We start from the raw sequence: 17,048 nt of genomic DNA on the forward strand, positions 1-17,048 counted from the left end.
GATGAAATGGAAATGTACCTCAAGAGTATTGTGAGACATTGAGTTTCAATTGTTATGAGAAGACTTGTATAGTTTAGGCTGAAAAAGTGCCATTATATGTGATATAGGACGCTAAGGGTTCGTTTGGTTTAGGGCTCACTCAGTTTTCATAACTCAAACTCAAAACCCATAACTCATAACCCAAACCCCACTATCACTCAAAAAATCCAACACTTTTGTTTGGTCACAAAACTTAGTCATATATCTCAATTTTTAACTCCACTTTTTGCCAAAATGATGGACCCACCCACTAACACTACACAGAAGATTATGGTGCTACCCATGTCCAATTTCTTTTCTACTCTACAAACCCAGTTACATCGAAACCCAGCTCCACCACCACCAACGGCAAACCCAAAATCAACTACCATCAACCAAGCTCCACCACCACCAACGGCAAACCTAGAAATCCACAACCACAACCTCCACCACCAACAGCCCTCAACACAACCACAACCTCCACCAAAAAATCCGAATGAATCAAAAATCCAAACCCACCAACAACCCTCAACCAAAACCACAACCTTCACCAAAAAATCCAAGCGAACAAGCTCTACCATTGCCCAAGCCTTAAACCACCACAACCACAACAAAAAAACCTAAACCCAAATCCGTAGATCGGAGACCCAAATCACGAAAATACAAAATTAAAAAGAGAGATGAACCGATCTGGCAAAGGGGAGGAAAAAGGGAGAGAGAAATTGCTCAGCCCGACATGTTGTGAAAAACTGCAGGTGATAGAGCCCAGTTCAACGCGGTGAAGATTCTGCCATGTCTCAGTTGTTTGTCTTCAACCACGGAGTTCATCATTGTTTCATCATCTGATGATTACAGCGTCGGTTTATCTTCTACCCAGTCCGACGATTACAGCGTCAGTTGACTTGATGCGGCTGGGAATGGAGTGTAGATGAAATAAGAGGGAGGCAAAGAGAGGGACATGAGAAAGAGGGATTCTAAAATATTTGGGGAAGAAAAATGAAGTGAACAGAAGCCTTCCAATGGTAATATCACATGGTATCTGAATTGATTTGACAACACACAAGTTATGGGCCTCACAAAGTCCTTATATTTATGTTGGTGCCACTAAGAATCAATTCTTAGTTTTTGAAAACACCTAATTGTTGTTTCCTGTTTCCATCACTCTAACTCAAAATTTTGAATTTTGAGTGATGGAAACAAGTGTTGAAAACCAAGCCAAACACAAAATTTTTGTGGGACCCATGTGCTTTGAGAACTCAATTATGAAAACTGAAAAAACCCACAGATCCAAATAGGCTCTAAGTTTCAACTGCACTAAAACATTATTAATTTTCTATTTTCCAAGGCAAACCAATATTATTATTAATATATAAGACGACTTGTATGAAGGAATTGTAGAATGGGCTGATTAGTCATGATTAAGGAAATTTGTTGACTAAACCTGGTTGACTGAGCTTTCTGAACTAAATCGGCACCTAGGGAAGCTGTTAAAATGTGACAAATCTAGTTAGAAGTCGATAAATGCAGCAACTCAATTACTTTTATTGGCCTACTTAGCAAAATCTATGCTTTGGGTCAATGAACAAACTAAATAGGTCTAATCTTACTTTCCAAACCACACTCTCACAAATTTCCATTTAGGTTACATGGGCTTAGGCCATACATAAAAGAATAAAAAATGTCACCTTATATGTGCTTCGGGCCCAAAGAGAACAACTTGTTTGCATTAGGCCTGAATTTATGAACATCAAGACCCATTAAGAGATTCCTTAGTAAAATTAGACTATAAAGAAATGTAAATGATTAAGATGTAATATTAGAATGATTTTTAAAAGATGTAAATGATACAAAAAATTAGAAGGTGCAAATGTTCCAATCTAATGAATATTTGAAGTTAGAAGATGCATTTTTTTTAAAGAGGGATTCATAATTTTGGGATCTCAATGCTTGGGAAACATAATTTTAATTATACTTACTCAATAGAAAAATAAATTTATAAATTGAAGCCATGGGAGAAATCATGTGGACGGGTAGGAGGGAGATGGTTAGTTGAAAATGTAAAGTAGAGGGAGGGTGAAAATAATGTATTAAAGGACTTGTATTATTTAAGAGTTGGGCAATAAAAATAACGAATTATCATAATATTTTCATAAAAATTAAAGTACCAGTCTGATCATAAGTCAAAAGAAATTAATAAAATATTAGACTCCGATCTACTATAACAAAAAATAATTATATTTTGAAAATGTTATGACATTTTTCAAGGGCTGTGCAGTCCTCTGTCCCTAAAGTACAAAATCTGACACCTGGTGATATTATATTATTTTTTTGGGACTAGCCAATATAAAATTCTGGGTCATGCTGAAGGTAGACCGAGCAAGCTGCTTGTTTGACGATTAGCAAAAAGTCAAATCTTAATAGATAAAGAACTAGCAACAACCAAAATATATATAGCTTCACCTTCTTCCTTTTTGCTGAATAAACATAGCTGGGGCCTGGGGGCAAGAGATGGAAACTGCCCCAAAAGGCTCCCCGTTGTGCCAAAAGTATAGCTTCAGCTATTGTGAGAGCTTACTTTAATTTTATAAAGAAATAGTGGCGTTAGGTGAAGCAGTAAGTAGATCAAGTGTTTGTTTGGGATTTGTTTATTTGGTTGAAAGTACAATACATAAAAGTAAAAATTAATTGAAATAATACCGTAGAACCCATAAATAGTATCAAAAAATATAAACAACATCCAAATCTCAAAATCAAAAACACCCAAAGCATATATAGCTTCAACTATTGAGGGAGCTTACGTTAATTTCTTAGAAAATACTTAGTGATAGGTGAAGCTAAAAAAAACCGTTCAAGTAAGATGCTGTTGCTCTTTAGTATTACAATAAGTCTACATGCACGTTAAAATTGACAACAAATTTAATTCATAAATGTCTGAGATGACAAGTTGTTAATGGTAAATAATAAAATAGCGTTAATTTTTTTTTTAATTTATGAAGATGAAATATTGTAAATAGTGGACTCATTTGTGAATCATTAATAACCTACTAATTCACAAGTCTAAAATCTGTTGTGAAAATTATAGTGTTTGTATTTATAGCATTGCTTTATGCCTACGGTATATAGTTATTGAAGCTAATCGAGCTATTTCTATTTTACAAGGACCGATACTACAATTATACATATCTATGACTCGTATTATTTGCACTATATATGTTCTCCTTTTCTGAGTTTTCTAGCTCTTTGTTTCTCTCATTGACTGTTGTGTGAAAAGTACTTATGAAGATTTGGTAGCAAGAATAATAGAGGTGGACAGTAGACTGATAGGTGAAGTAGGCTGAGAGGTGGTGAATTTGAGAGTTAGCCAAGGTTAGACCTAAGAAAATTGGAATCAGATATGTTAAACCTCTTTGATAATATGTGGTATGGATAATAAGAATAAAAACCTGTTTCATTTATTTCATATAATATTTTACTAGCTAAGTAAATTATAGCAATGTTTTATTTATTTATTTATTTTTCTATTAAGGGCACGGTGCTTAGAGCTTGTCGGACATATAACTATTCCTTTAGGTGTATTTAGTCACTCATATCACACACACTAAATAATTATAAGAAGAAATCCATTCGAAATAACTCCAAAATACTAATTAGAGGTTTTAAAAGCAAAATTTCAAAAATCTCATGAGACCTTAAGAAGCATGAGATCAACTCATTGAATTTATTCTAATAGGACCAAAATTTTACAAGAAACTTGCAAATCACATGGACTACAGTCGCACCAACTTTTTTTCTTAAAATAATGGACCTTCTTTTCTCTTATGTTTGGTTCTAGGAATACAAACTATTTCACAACTTATTTGCTACAATTCTAACATGGCCAACCTAAGTTGTTATCTAGTTGTTACTTACATGTAAATTTACTATTTTTTCTCCATTACTCACACTCTACCATATCATAAGCAAAAAAGTTGTAAAATTGTTTGTGGTATTAAAATTTTTTGTAAATAAATTCTTTTGTTTTGTTGTAGGTACAGTTTATAGCTATTATTTCGTCCAAGTGGCCATTTCTCTAACCAGGGACGGAGCCAGAACTTGATATTAGGGGAGAAAGTATAACACAAAAAAAAAAAAAAAAAAAAATTCATTATGAACCTCTAAATAAATTTTCCATTTAGTGTGTGTATATATATATATATATATACACACATAATATTAATGAATTTATTGCTTCAGTAATACCTTCAGCTCTTATATATATATACACACACACATATAAAAGGACAAATCAAAATCACAAATAGGCAAACAAAATAAACAAGTGAACATAGAAATAAAGGCACAAACAGAAAAAATAAAAAAAGTTGTCGCACTATGTACACAACACAACATTACAATTCATTGATTTTATTATATCTCAAGTCCCAATTAATTTTAAAGTTTCAAACAAACTAACTTTTACTTTTAAAGAAGACACGGACACTAACAGAAAAGCATAACTATTAACTATTAAAAGAAAATCAATTTAGGGATAATTACAAGTTACCCACCTATGGTTTAGCCCGAATTTAACTTACCCACCTGTGGTTTCATTTTTGATACTTTACCCACATATGCTTCCCTCTGTTACTACTCCATAACGCACTTCCCTTTCAGATGTTACTCTAACACATTTTTTATCAAAAACAAAACCCAAAATAGATCAAACACTCCTCTCTCTCCCAAACAAACTTCCATCCTTGCATACAACTTTTCAGGATTTTAAGCTTGGAGAGAGAGATCTCACAGATCACAGTAAACACAAAACAAATGTTCCACCATGGGTATGGATTTGGTTTAGAATGAAGAGTGAGGGGGAAATGGGGTGAAGCTTGAGGTCATGGGCTCGATGTAGATCAGAGAAAGCAGAGAGGGTTTAAGAGAGAAATCGTTGGCCATGGAGATCGGTGGACGAGAATGGCTGCTCCAAAAGTGCCATGACTAATCTGCTCCATGATCGAATTGTTGGCCATGCGAGACTCCACCTGAAATCGAATCTATTCCTTCAAAAAAGCGATCTTATATTTCATCAGCTTTCACACCATTTTCACAAAAACAAAAATGGAGAACCTTTTGGGAAATGGGGCCTATGGTTGGATTAACTTGGTTTTGTATTGAAATGGTGGCCATGTCAATGAAGTAGTAGATTAGGAGTTTGGGAAACAGATCTTGGGAAACATATCGGCATGTGGTCTGGAGTTTGGGTACTGGAGGTCCGAGATCTCGCTTTTGGTGGGTTGCATTGTGGTGGATCTGGTGATTCCGTGGGTTCTAGGTTGTTGTTTAACTTTGAAATTTTCACTTTGCTTATTTTCATGTTTTGTGAGTATACAAATGTGTGTTTTGTTACTACTTTTTTTTTTTTTTTTGGCTTTTGTTTTGAGAAGTTCCACATGCTTACTAAATGGGTTTTTCTTAGAACTTAACACGCACACCCAAATGGGTTTTTGAAAGCACAATCTTGACTGGTCAGAGAAGGAAGTGTTATTTGAAGCTAATACGAAGTAAGAATCATTAATTTATTTTACAATTACACCGCCCACATGTGTTTAAGATTTCATGTTTTCTGTCTTTATGAATAAAAGTAATGTAGATTTTTCCCTTTCTTTCTTTCAAATTTTGTTGTTATTTTGTTTGTTGATGACATTGTTGTTGTTGGAAACTAGAAAGTTATAATATGTTTTGTTCTTTGGTCAATAAATAATGAAATTAAGCTTGGAGTAATTGCAACATGGCTCAATGTTCTTGAGTTTCTACTCAGTAGTGAGTAAGGACTATACTAGGCAATCTGGATTAAAGTTATATTAGGAGGAGCGATTTCTAGGTTATTGTTGTGGTTCAAGAATCACAATATTGCTCAAATGTAACCAATTGGGTTCCATTTGCTTGATTTTATTTGTATTAGTTTTTTGGGTGTATGTTCTTCATGTTTGTGAATTGTGAGAAACCAATACCATATAAATATATATATATATATTTCTTGTTTTGGAAGGAGAGAGACATAAAATGGGTGTAAAAAGACTTATTTACCTCTCTTTTTTAGTAGATGTGGGTAATAGAGACTAAACAGAAGTGATCTCAGATGGGTAAAGTGTCAAAAATGAAACCACAGGTGTGTAAGTTAAATTTGGGCTAAACCACAAGTGGGTAATCTGTAATTATCCCATTGTCAGGGGCGGTTTTTTGCGCGTAGCCACGTGCCTTTTGGAGGTGTGACTTTGTTAGGCCCGGATTTGTTTTGGGGAGGTCAACCCAAAACTCGACATTAGGCCGCATAGACCAATGGCTACCGGTGTATTTTTTAAGCCTACAAAATAGATAAAACCCAAAGTCTTAGAATTATGATAATGGTTGAAATAAATAAATAATATGTTTAGCATGATAGCTTTGATTAAATGGTGAGTTGATACATTATTATTATGTTTGTTAAGTGATGTCCAATATTAGAAAATGTTTAATTAGGTGTCCAATGTACAATAATGGGATGAGTCTGATAGTCTATGTCTAGTTGCGGTTCATGGTTCATGTTCAATATGATAAGGTATGTCCGGCAATGGTCCATGTCCAAATAATATATGTGGGATGATGGTAGATTGATTTATTAATATGTATGTTCATTAATGAAGTATTAGTGAGATGATATTAAAATAACTTGCATCCAACAGTAAAATAATAATGAATTAACATGTACTTAATAATGTAATCTTGAAAATAAAGAAAGATTGACTTATCTTGTGTGTTTCTGACTCCAGCCGTATAGCATCACTTTATTCTTTATGTGATTTCTGGCCCTAGCCATGTAACAATAATGGGCTAATGACATTCCAGCAGTATAATAACATTAGTTGAGTGGTATAATGATAGTGAATAAAATATACTTAATAATATAAGTTTGAAGGTAATATATAATGACTTATTTTCATAATTTGGGGCTTTAGCTGTAACATCAGTGGACTTAGTCATTTCAGCAACTTTCAGAGTTTGCAGCTCTAGCCGTACAACACTAGTGGGCTTAACATTTCAACAGCATGATGAAGTGAATCCTTTCATGGTGACTTCATGTTTGAAAAGGGAAAAATGGGCGCAACTAGAGAGAGAGAGAGCATATCTAGCCATGTGCATCAGTTGGTTAAGTTTGTCCCCTTAATCATGTACTTAAATGATTTTCCTCATGTAATGCTCTTTTAGTTTTTTAATCAAGCATGAGTGATATTGCCTTCCATAAGAAGGGCTTTTAATTTTTATAATTTTTTTCCTTCCATAAGAAGGGCTTTTAGCATTATAGATATATGTCTTCCATGAGAAAGGGCTTTTGTGATGTGTTCTTGGAATAATATTTTGATACGTTTTAAGATGTGTAGAGATGGTAAGAAATATATATATATTGTGAGATATGGTGTTTGTAATATGTATAGGAATTGTATGTAGATACTTTGTTGGACATGGATCTTGTATGCTATGTGAGGCAGAGAGTTTAAAGATTTATGATGAGTATGTATGGGTATTTTGTGAGGAAGGTGCTTATAAAATATATGGAATTGTGAGATAGATAATATGAAGGTTGAATATAGTAAATACATGAGATTATTCGTGCTATGGGTTATGTTGCTTTCTAAGAAGGGAGATTTTGTATGAGAAATAAAGAATGAGATGGAAATGTGTTTTGGGCAATAAAAATGAGTGAAATTTCAGAGTATTGAAGTGTGGGAGAGATGGATAGTGTGTAATGGTGCTGTCTAGGAAGATATATTTTTGTAAGGGAGATAGAGAAGTATAGAAGAGTTTAGAGATCTTTAGAGATATGACAGCAAAATGAATAGAGTTTTAGAAAATGGAAGATGAGAGAGGGATGAAGAAAGACATAGAGATCTTTTAGAGATATGGCAGTAAGATGAATGGAGTTTCAAAATTATTGAAGATCAGAGAGAGGGTTTAGACAGAGGGGGGGATGGATGATGTCTTTAGTATGTAGCTTGGTCCTCTTTATATAGAGCCAAGCTATGTAACTAAATTAGAATTTAGTTGAAGGAAAATTAGCAAGTAAGGGAAAATCTTTGACAAAGTGGTCTTTTTTTTTATTAACCAAAAGAAGAAATTTTGAGACTTAAATGTTGCTAACAAAGTTGGATGATGTCATGTGGATGACATCCTTTGCTTGGAGAAAAATTACTTGGCATTAAATTCATGATTTAACTAAAGATGGTGAGATGATCTTTAAAGGATCCTCTTGTTTCTGGTACCACAACTGTTGGGATTGGGCATTTATGGGCGAATGATATCATTTTAGAACATGTGTCAACCTGCTAGAGCTACTACAGATCTGTTGGAGCTGTTATAGCTTTTGCTGGAGCTATTTCAGCTTCTGCAGAAGCTGTTGCAGCTTCCGCTGGAGCTGTTATAGCTTGTGCAGAAGCTGTTGCAGCTTCCGCTGGAGTCGTTTTTGGTGTTTTCGGCTAAGTTTCTTCTCTTGGAAAAATTATATGTTTAGTCCATACATAATTTTGGTAAGTAATAGACTAGTTGGTTGATATTTGATGAAGTTTTAGAGATATAAATATGATCTTTTTGTATTTTAATCAAATCTTGGAGAGTAAAGAGAGCATTTAATGCTAGATATGAGATGTTAATATATATTTAGTCATGTAGTTGGAATTGATTTATATGAAAATAATAAAATAATTAATATGGAATGATATGATTATATTTTAAAACTTATATTATATGATGGACAATAATTTTTATGTAAAGAGCATGGGGAGTTTTATCATTTTAAGTGCTTATGAGATATGAGAGGTTTACCCAAATGTTACCTTTTACACACTGACCCGTCAGATTTCAAGGAATTGGGGAAGACATGCCAAGCAACATGCTTTCTTTTATCAACTTTAAACCACTGGAGCTTTACTGAACATACTTCTTGGCCTTCCAAACCACGACTCCCAAAATTCCCCCGATGAGACTCATGAGCTTGGATCATGAGCCAAAAATGAGATGATGTGCCATGAGCTTGAACCATTGGCTTTGACGCCTTTTTTGTGAATAAGGACTCTTTTGGGCTTTAAAATAGATTCTCCCAAAATCTATGATAATATTGATGTGGTGCGGGTCGCCAATGAAATGAAGCAATGTGGTGTGAAAAATTTGTCCTTAACACCCATCAATTTATATAAGCACAAAAAGAAAAAATTCAACTCACAATGCACAGCACGTGGGTGGATATCAATGATCAATCCATTACCGGTCACTTCTACTATTATTTTAAGAGATTTACTAACGCGTGCCCTTAAGGCATATATTAGTAAACTATTTTAAGAAACTTTTTATGAAAATACAAAAAAGTAATTAACTGTTTTGACAACTTTTTCAATTCCTCTTAAGGCACACATTAACCAGACCCTTATTTTAAAGTCATTATTTAAGTTTCTTAAAAAGAGAAATAGCTCTCTCTGTCTCCTGTTTCAAATAGTAACAAAGAGACTTTTATTTCTTTTTACTAGTTGCTCTTGCTCAAATGAGAGAGAGAGAGAGAGAGAGAGAGAGAGAGAGAGAGAGATACCAAATCTGCTGAGTCAAGGCTGGGGGTGAGTCCGGCGACTCTTCTGCTGCCGTACTGATGCTACTACCTCTCCCATCATTGCTTCAATTCAGCCATTCAACCTCTATGTCTCTAGCTTAGGCTTAGGGTTTTGTTTATTTGTTTGTGGGTTGAAAGTTCAAATATGTGTATAAACACCCTTGAACGTTTAGACCCCCAAATTACAACTTAACCAATTCAAGCATTATGTCAAACAACTAGTGTGCAGAAAATTAACATAAGCTATAATATGGAATTGGTAAAACTATCTAAGCCAAATTAAAATCACAACCCACAGCAGATAATAATAAAAAGGCAAAGATAGAGAGGAAGGAAGATACAAACACAAAGGCAACACGCGATGTGTTATTGAAGAGGAAACCGAAGCCCTCGGCGTAAAACCTCTCCGCCGCCCTCCAAGCGGTAAACAATCCACTCGAAAATGTAGTTAGGATACATGGACAACAATAGACCCTCCAAGCCTAATCTACCCAGTACACCTAAGCCCTCCAAGCTTCTTGCTCCAATGAGGTTGCGTCAAACCTTTTTCTTTTCTAACTTCCCGGATTCTGCTACTAGACTGTAGCATCAACCAATGAAGATTGGTTCCTTCCTAACTACTTTCCAGAAATCCAAACAGCTCTCTCACAGTGATGATAATGGTGAGAACAAAGTTTGGTAAAATGCCTCTCAAGGATTTGACAATGGAGAGGAAGAGAGTTGAGGAATTTGAAGAGACTCTAATGTATAGATTATTGGTGAATCAATCTTGTTTTTCTTTAGGGTTTCTCTCTCAAAAATCTCTCTGGAAGCTCTCTTACAATCATGGGTAAAAGGAGTATTTATACTGGAGTGGGAGAGGAATGTGAAACGTCAGGTTTTACAAAACAGGGGTGGCTCGTGGCTTGACCTTGCGGCTTGACTAAGTCGCGAGATCCAGTCGCGAGATAACCGTATGGCCAGTTGTCCTGTTTTGTCCTGTAGTGCTCCAGCTAACATGACTGTTCACCTTCCGGCATGCTTGGCACGTGTGCTGCGTCTGGCGGCTCGCAGCCGCGAGTCACCCGCGAGGCCAAATCGCGAGTCTCTGTTTTCTTGCACACTCTTAAGCAAATTTCACTCTATCTCACTCACTACCCTTACAGCAAACCCACCTATATACAGGGTTACTAAATGCTGAAATACAAACAAATTTTGGCACGGAATAAAGCCAATTAGATGGTTGAATAAATTCAACCTTACATGAGTTTTTTTTTTTTTTTTTTTTGGTCTTTATCTTTGATGGAATGATAGTTTAGTTTTGTTTTATATTTTTGAAAGGCCGGACTATTTGTTTTTGGTAAAATTTAGTTGATTGGGTTATATTTTTTTTAGCTTTGTTTTTTTTTTTTTTTAGTAAACAGTAATACTTATTAGAACACACACGAAAGTAGTAATATTAGTGTTTTAAACCGGGTTTATAATACATTATTTAACTAGAGTACAATTACAAAAGGGTCTAACCTTTATAGTTGTAGACTGGATTATAAATAGCGAACACTAGGCACATACAACCAATGTAAGATAAACAATTTTTTTTTATTAGTTAATATTAATACTTATTAGAATACACACGAAAATAGTAATATGAATGTTTTAAACCGGGTTTATAATACATTATTTGTGATTTTTGTTGTTGTGCTAAATTTTATTCTAGATGAGATCCATAAATTTTTTTTATGGCCTTCTAGAGTGCCAATAATATTGTTAAAGAGGGGATAAGTATAATTTTATTAAACCAAATTGCTAAAACTTATATATATATATATATATATATATATATATATATATATATATATATATATTTATATAAGTTGTGGGGCCCACGTCCATCAATAGCTCCTTCCCTGTCTCTAACCAATCTGATCTTAGACTAGGTGAAGTATTTGGACCATACGTGGCCAAGTGGCGTTCCCTAATAATCAAATTGGAACCTAATGAAAGGTATATATATATATATATATATATATATATATATATATATATATATATATATATATTTATATAAGTTGGGGGGCCCACGTCCATCAATAGCTCCGTCCCTGTCTCTAACCAATCTGATCTTAGACTAGGTGAAGTATTTGGACCATACGTGGCCAAGTGGCGTTCCCTAATAATCAAATTGGAACCTAATGAAAGGTACTACATTTATTACTTTTTAGAAGTAGATACTACAATTATTACTTTATATTTGATAGATGTGCACGTGGTAACAAAATGAGTAGCTCTATGGAATTCAAAAAAAAAATAAAAATGAGTAGCTCTGTACTTTTCCATTTTGTATTGAACCCACAGGCTATATATATTAATTACTAATTAGTTATCCCATCCTTGAATTTCCTTGTCTTACTGTGATAGGCTGATAGTCATTTTATTTCACAACAATTGGCAATCAATGATTTAGTCTGACAATTAATATTACTAGCATGTAACTTATGCAAATGCATAGATGCATTAAAAAGTTAAACACAATTTTTATTATAGAAATATAAATAATTAGTCAAATTATTATTAAAAAAAATAGCATGTAACACATTCATAACACATACATATAGATACATTCAATATTAAACACAATTTTTATCATAAAAATAGAAATAATTATTCAAATTATTTTTTTTTAAAGTAAACGTAACTATTCACATATTAAAATTCTTACCTAAATTTAATATTACTTCTGATAATTTTTTTTTCTAATTTTTAATAAGATATAACGTGTGGTGATATTTGTTGTGTGATGATTTTTATTGAGTATATGTAATTGGTTTTTTTATTTTATTTTTATAGTTCATTAATATTAGATTCTTAGTATTTTTCATTCATTAACTCATTTGGCATAAAAATTAAAAAACTTAAGTGGACACCTAGCACAAATTTAAGTGGATAATCATTCTAAAAATAAAATAAAAAAACTAAAGTAGATCATTATAGTGTGATCTTCACATAAATTCAGACACGTAGCGCAAAATTAGATTATAATTTCAAATTCTAATTGAACTTTCTCTAAATTTTGCCAATTAATATATATATATATATATATATATATATATATATATATATATATATATATTACCTACACTCGCAGAAAAAAATAATAAATAAATAACTAAACATACAGATATGAAATAAATAAATATTTTTTTAGAGCAATGTTTATTACACACTTTTTTACACAATAGTACACATACGCAAAATTTGAACTAAAATCATAGTTTCAAGTCACAATTTTCAACTAGTCTTAATAGGAGTTTCAAACAATCTTGCTATTTGAGACTTGCACGAGAAAGGAAATTTAAAGCAAGTTTAGCCTATGCTAGATAACCATTGCTAGCATAACCTCTAGTAAATCATTTAACGTTGAATCCCATCCCAATCTTATTGGACATACTCAAAACAAGTCCAATCCACTGGCAGCCAGACTCAGCCAAGCATGCCCATGCCCAACGACAAGGATAATAATGGTGATTGTGATTAACCAAGAGAGAGGAATAAATTTTATGTTAGTTGGGATGGTTAGAAATACCGAATAAATATATTGTATTTTTCAAATAATAAAATATATATGAGTGTCTTTATATAGTGACAAAGTTTGATTAGATCATACACCTAATCGTCAAGGAAATTGAAGAGAATGATAGTTGGACTCCAGAGGTCGTCTTTGCTTGTAGCCATAATTGTACCCAAATGGCTACTATATTAAAGAAGTGGGCCAGTGGATCACTATTCAAATTTAAAAGTTGACATATTCAGTATTTCCTATTTAAGATGAAACTGGGTCAGTTAAGATACACATATACAAAAATGGATATGAAGACAGTTGTAGCAGATAAGCCTCATGCAGTTTGTATTCCATTCCCAGCTCAAAGCCAAATAAAGGCAATGCTAAAGTTTTCAAAGCTTCTCCACCATAGAGGTTTTCACGTAACCTTTGTGAACACTGAGTTTAATCACCAACGTTTTCTGAAAACTAATGGTCCTAACTCCTTAGATGGCTTGTCTGACTTTCGATTCAAAACTATTCCAGACAGCCTCCCTCCCATGGATCCCGATGCCACCCAAGACCTTCATTCTCTCTGTGATTCCATTATGAAGAACTTTTTAGCTCCATTTTCTCACCTCCTTTCAAAACTCAACAATGCAACATCAAACATTCCTCCAGTGACTTGTATTATCTCAGATGGTTTCATGCCCTTCACCGTTACGGCTGCTCAGGAACTCAAAGTCCCTATTGTAATGTGCTTCTCTATGGCTGCTTGCAGTGTAATGAGTTTTATGTGTTTTCCTGTCCTCAAGGACAAAGGTGTCATACCACTTAAAGGTAAAAAAGAATGCAAAACCCTATAAATTTTTTGCATTATTTTATTAATATTGATCACATATTTTTGAGCTAAATACATTCTTTAATCTTTATCATGTAGATGAAAGCTATTTAACAAATGGGTATCTAGACACTGTTATAGATTGGATTCCAGGTATGAGAGACATTTGTCTAAAGGATCTTCCAAGCTATGTTCGAACCATAGATCCAAATGATTTTATCCTTAATCTTTTGATTGAAACAGCGAAGAGAGATCTTGAAGCTTCAAAAGTTATTGTTCAAACATTCAACATGTTAGAGCAAGAAGTTTTGGATGCTCTCTCAACCATGTTTTCTCATGTATATGCCATTGGTCCTCTCCAACCACTACTCAATCAATTGCCCAATGACCCTTTGGAATCAATTGGGTATAGTTTATGGAAGGAAGAAACTCATTGCCTCAATTGGCTTAATTCTAAGGCACCTAACTCAGTGATATATGTGAATTTTGGCAGCGTAACTGTTATGACACCACTACAGTTAATTGAGTTTGGTTGGGGACTTGCAAATAGTAAACAACCATTTTTGTGGGTAATTAGGCCTGATTTAGTTGTTGGAGAATCAGAGACTTTGCCATTTGAATTCGAGATAGAAACTAAAGAAAGATCTCTAATAATTAGTTGGTGCCCCCAAGAAGAAGTGCTAAGCCACCCTTCGATTGGAGGGTTCTTAACACATTGTGGGTGGAATTCAATTATTGAAAGTTTGTGTGCTGGAGTGCCAATGCTTTGTTGTCCATTCATTGCAGATCAACAAACAAACTGCAAGTATACTTGCAATGAATGGGGCATTGGCATGGAGATCAATAATGATGTCAAGAGAGAAGAAGTGGAGAAGAACGTGAGAGAGTTGATGGTAGGAGACAAGGGTAAAAAAATGAAGAAAAAGGCCTTGGAGTGGAAAAAATTGGCCGAAGATGCAACTGATCCACTTGGTTCTTCATCCATCAATTTAAATAATCTTGTGAGTGAAGTGCTTTTATCAAAAGGCCAAATGTTCTAGGGAAATAATGACAATAATAATAAAATGTCTTGTGTTGTATTTGTTCAATTTGTTTGTCTTCTCTTTGTTCTTCCCCCTTTCTTCTTTTCTTCTTCTTTTCATCTCCAGCATGAGACACCCATGATGATGATGGCTTATTTTCACGTCCACTGTAATCCATAGTTGATACAACCATGCCTGAATTTCCATCACACCGACGCCAAGCACACATTAAAAAAATCCAACTACGTAGCTAGCCAAATCACCCAAGTTAAAACACATCGACCCCACCACCAACGGCCCTCCAAAACACCCATAAAAACTTAGCTAATTGAAGCTTCGGGTTGTTGTGTTGTAATTAAGATGCTAATTATACCATTTCGTTTCAATATTGTTTTGGGTTTAAGTTCAGATATAATCTTAGAATCGAAGTTATAGAAATTAACTGGATTCTTTGTTAGGTTGCTTTTAGAAATTGGACAATAAGAATATTTATATATATATATATATATATATATTGTGAATTTATAATGCAAACTTTTAGAAGAAAAAAAACACTTTTTTAATTCCTATATTTTGGGTGTTTTTATTTTAGTTTATATATTTTGAAAATTTTAATTTAATTCTTAAGTTTTTCAATAAATTTTCATTTTGGATCTTATTGTAATCTCTGTGAAAAAAAAAAAAAAAAACAAAAACAAAAACCACGTTACCATTTTAATGAATAAAAAAATTCCACATAAGAAAATTAAAACAAAAAACAATAACAACAATGGACACAACTTTTTTTTCAAATTAAAAAAAAAAAAAAAAACTTATTTACAATTTATTGAAATATCAAATTGGTAGCACAAAACTTTGTGAGAAAAAAGAGAAAGAGAAAGAAATGATGTTTAATGGTGTCACTTCAACTAAAGAATGGTATATTAGTTCATATAAGATGTTGCATCAGCAGTTCATTTATCATGTTGTTAGTAAAAAAAAAAAATTAACGAATTGACTAAATTATTACCTTTTAAATCTTTTTAAGACCAATCTTTTTAAAGGCTAATATTGAATTTATCATATATTTTAAGAAGTAAAACTATTATTTCACAAAAAACACAATTAAAATAAAATGAATTATGACACCCTTTTTAAAAATATATAGATACAATAGAGTTTTAATATATGATGTTTGCTACATGATAGTTGTATTTTATTATCAAGGCAAGACATTAATAAATTTTTTGGGCAAGCAAGGTTTTGAACTCCATATTTATTTATTCAACAACAAAAAATTTTACTAGTTGAACTATCTAAAACCCACAATTAGAACACTTATTATACATCCAAAGTTATGGTTTAGCATGAGACAATGTTGGAATTAAGAATTTACTCAAATTTGTCCTATAAGAGCACAAAATTGAATTGATCAAGTTTCTAGTTTCTTAAAATAATTAAAGAAAATTTTCTAAAATCATTTAAAGGTACAAATAAAATAATTTTAAAAATGTGGTTAGAGATATCTCTAAAATATGTGGCCTTGCTTTATCATGGAATCGGTGCTTGAAAGTTGAAACCATGTCAAATACATAACCTAGAATTTGAAATTCACTTACAACCACTAGATTTCAAATTGGGTATCTCTAAATACCAATGAATATAAACTTTATGGTTAGTTTGGATTGAGAGTAGGGTAGAATTGAGTTGCCCTTAATCCAAAATTGACATTAGAGTCTTTGGTTGATTTTAAGTGAATTAATTAATTTGATCCAATTAATCAATTATTATTCAATATAATCATGGGTTAATTATCACAAGCATGTCACAACATAAAAAGCAATAAACCATATAGTAATTAACACAGAATATAGTGATGAAGTGGAAAACTGATAGACAATATCCAAAAGAAAAACCATTGTTAGTGCAATCTCTTACGTTTAGTAGGATATGTTTAATACTCTTAACGAAGATTATAGACAAGTAAATGTTTATGAAAAATAGAGACATAAAGAAGGGACTTCAACTTTATCAACCATTATAACTCTTCTCCTTTTGAAT

General features: G+C 33.0%; 1 protein-coding gene across 2 annotated transcripts; it reads left to right on the forward strand.

Moving 5' to 3' along the window:
* The first annotated feature begins 13,408 nt into the window (after positions 1-13,408).
* Positions 13,409-15,074, forward strand: LOC126709780 (7-deoxyloganetin glucosyltransferase-like). Of its 2 annotated transcripts, XM_050410119.1 has the most exons (3): positions 13,409-13,985; positions 14,086-14,139; positions 14,230-15,074. In XM_050410119.1, the coding sequence occupies exons 1-3, from the start codon at positions 13,433-13,435 to the stop codon at positions 15,024-15,026; spliced, it is 1,404 nt and encodes a 467-aa protein (XP_050266076.1). In that variant the 5' UTR covers positions 13,409-13,432; the 3' UTR covers positions 15,027-15,074. The 2 variants fall into 2 exon arrangements, with proteins under 2 accessions (XP_050266076.1, XP_050266075.1); XM_050410118.1 differs by having other exon boundaries at positions 13,410-13,985; positions 14,086-15,074.
* The last annotated feature ends 1,974 nt before the right edge of the window (positions 15,075-17,048 follow it).

This window comes from Quercus robur, chromosome 12 (genome assembly GCF_932294415.1).
Source record: "Quercus robur chromosome 12, dhQueRobu3.1, whole genome shotgun sequence".
Classification (NCBI taxonomy): Eukaryota; Viridiplantae; Streptophyta; class Magnoliopsida; order Fagales; family Fagaceae; genus Quercus; species Quercus robur.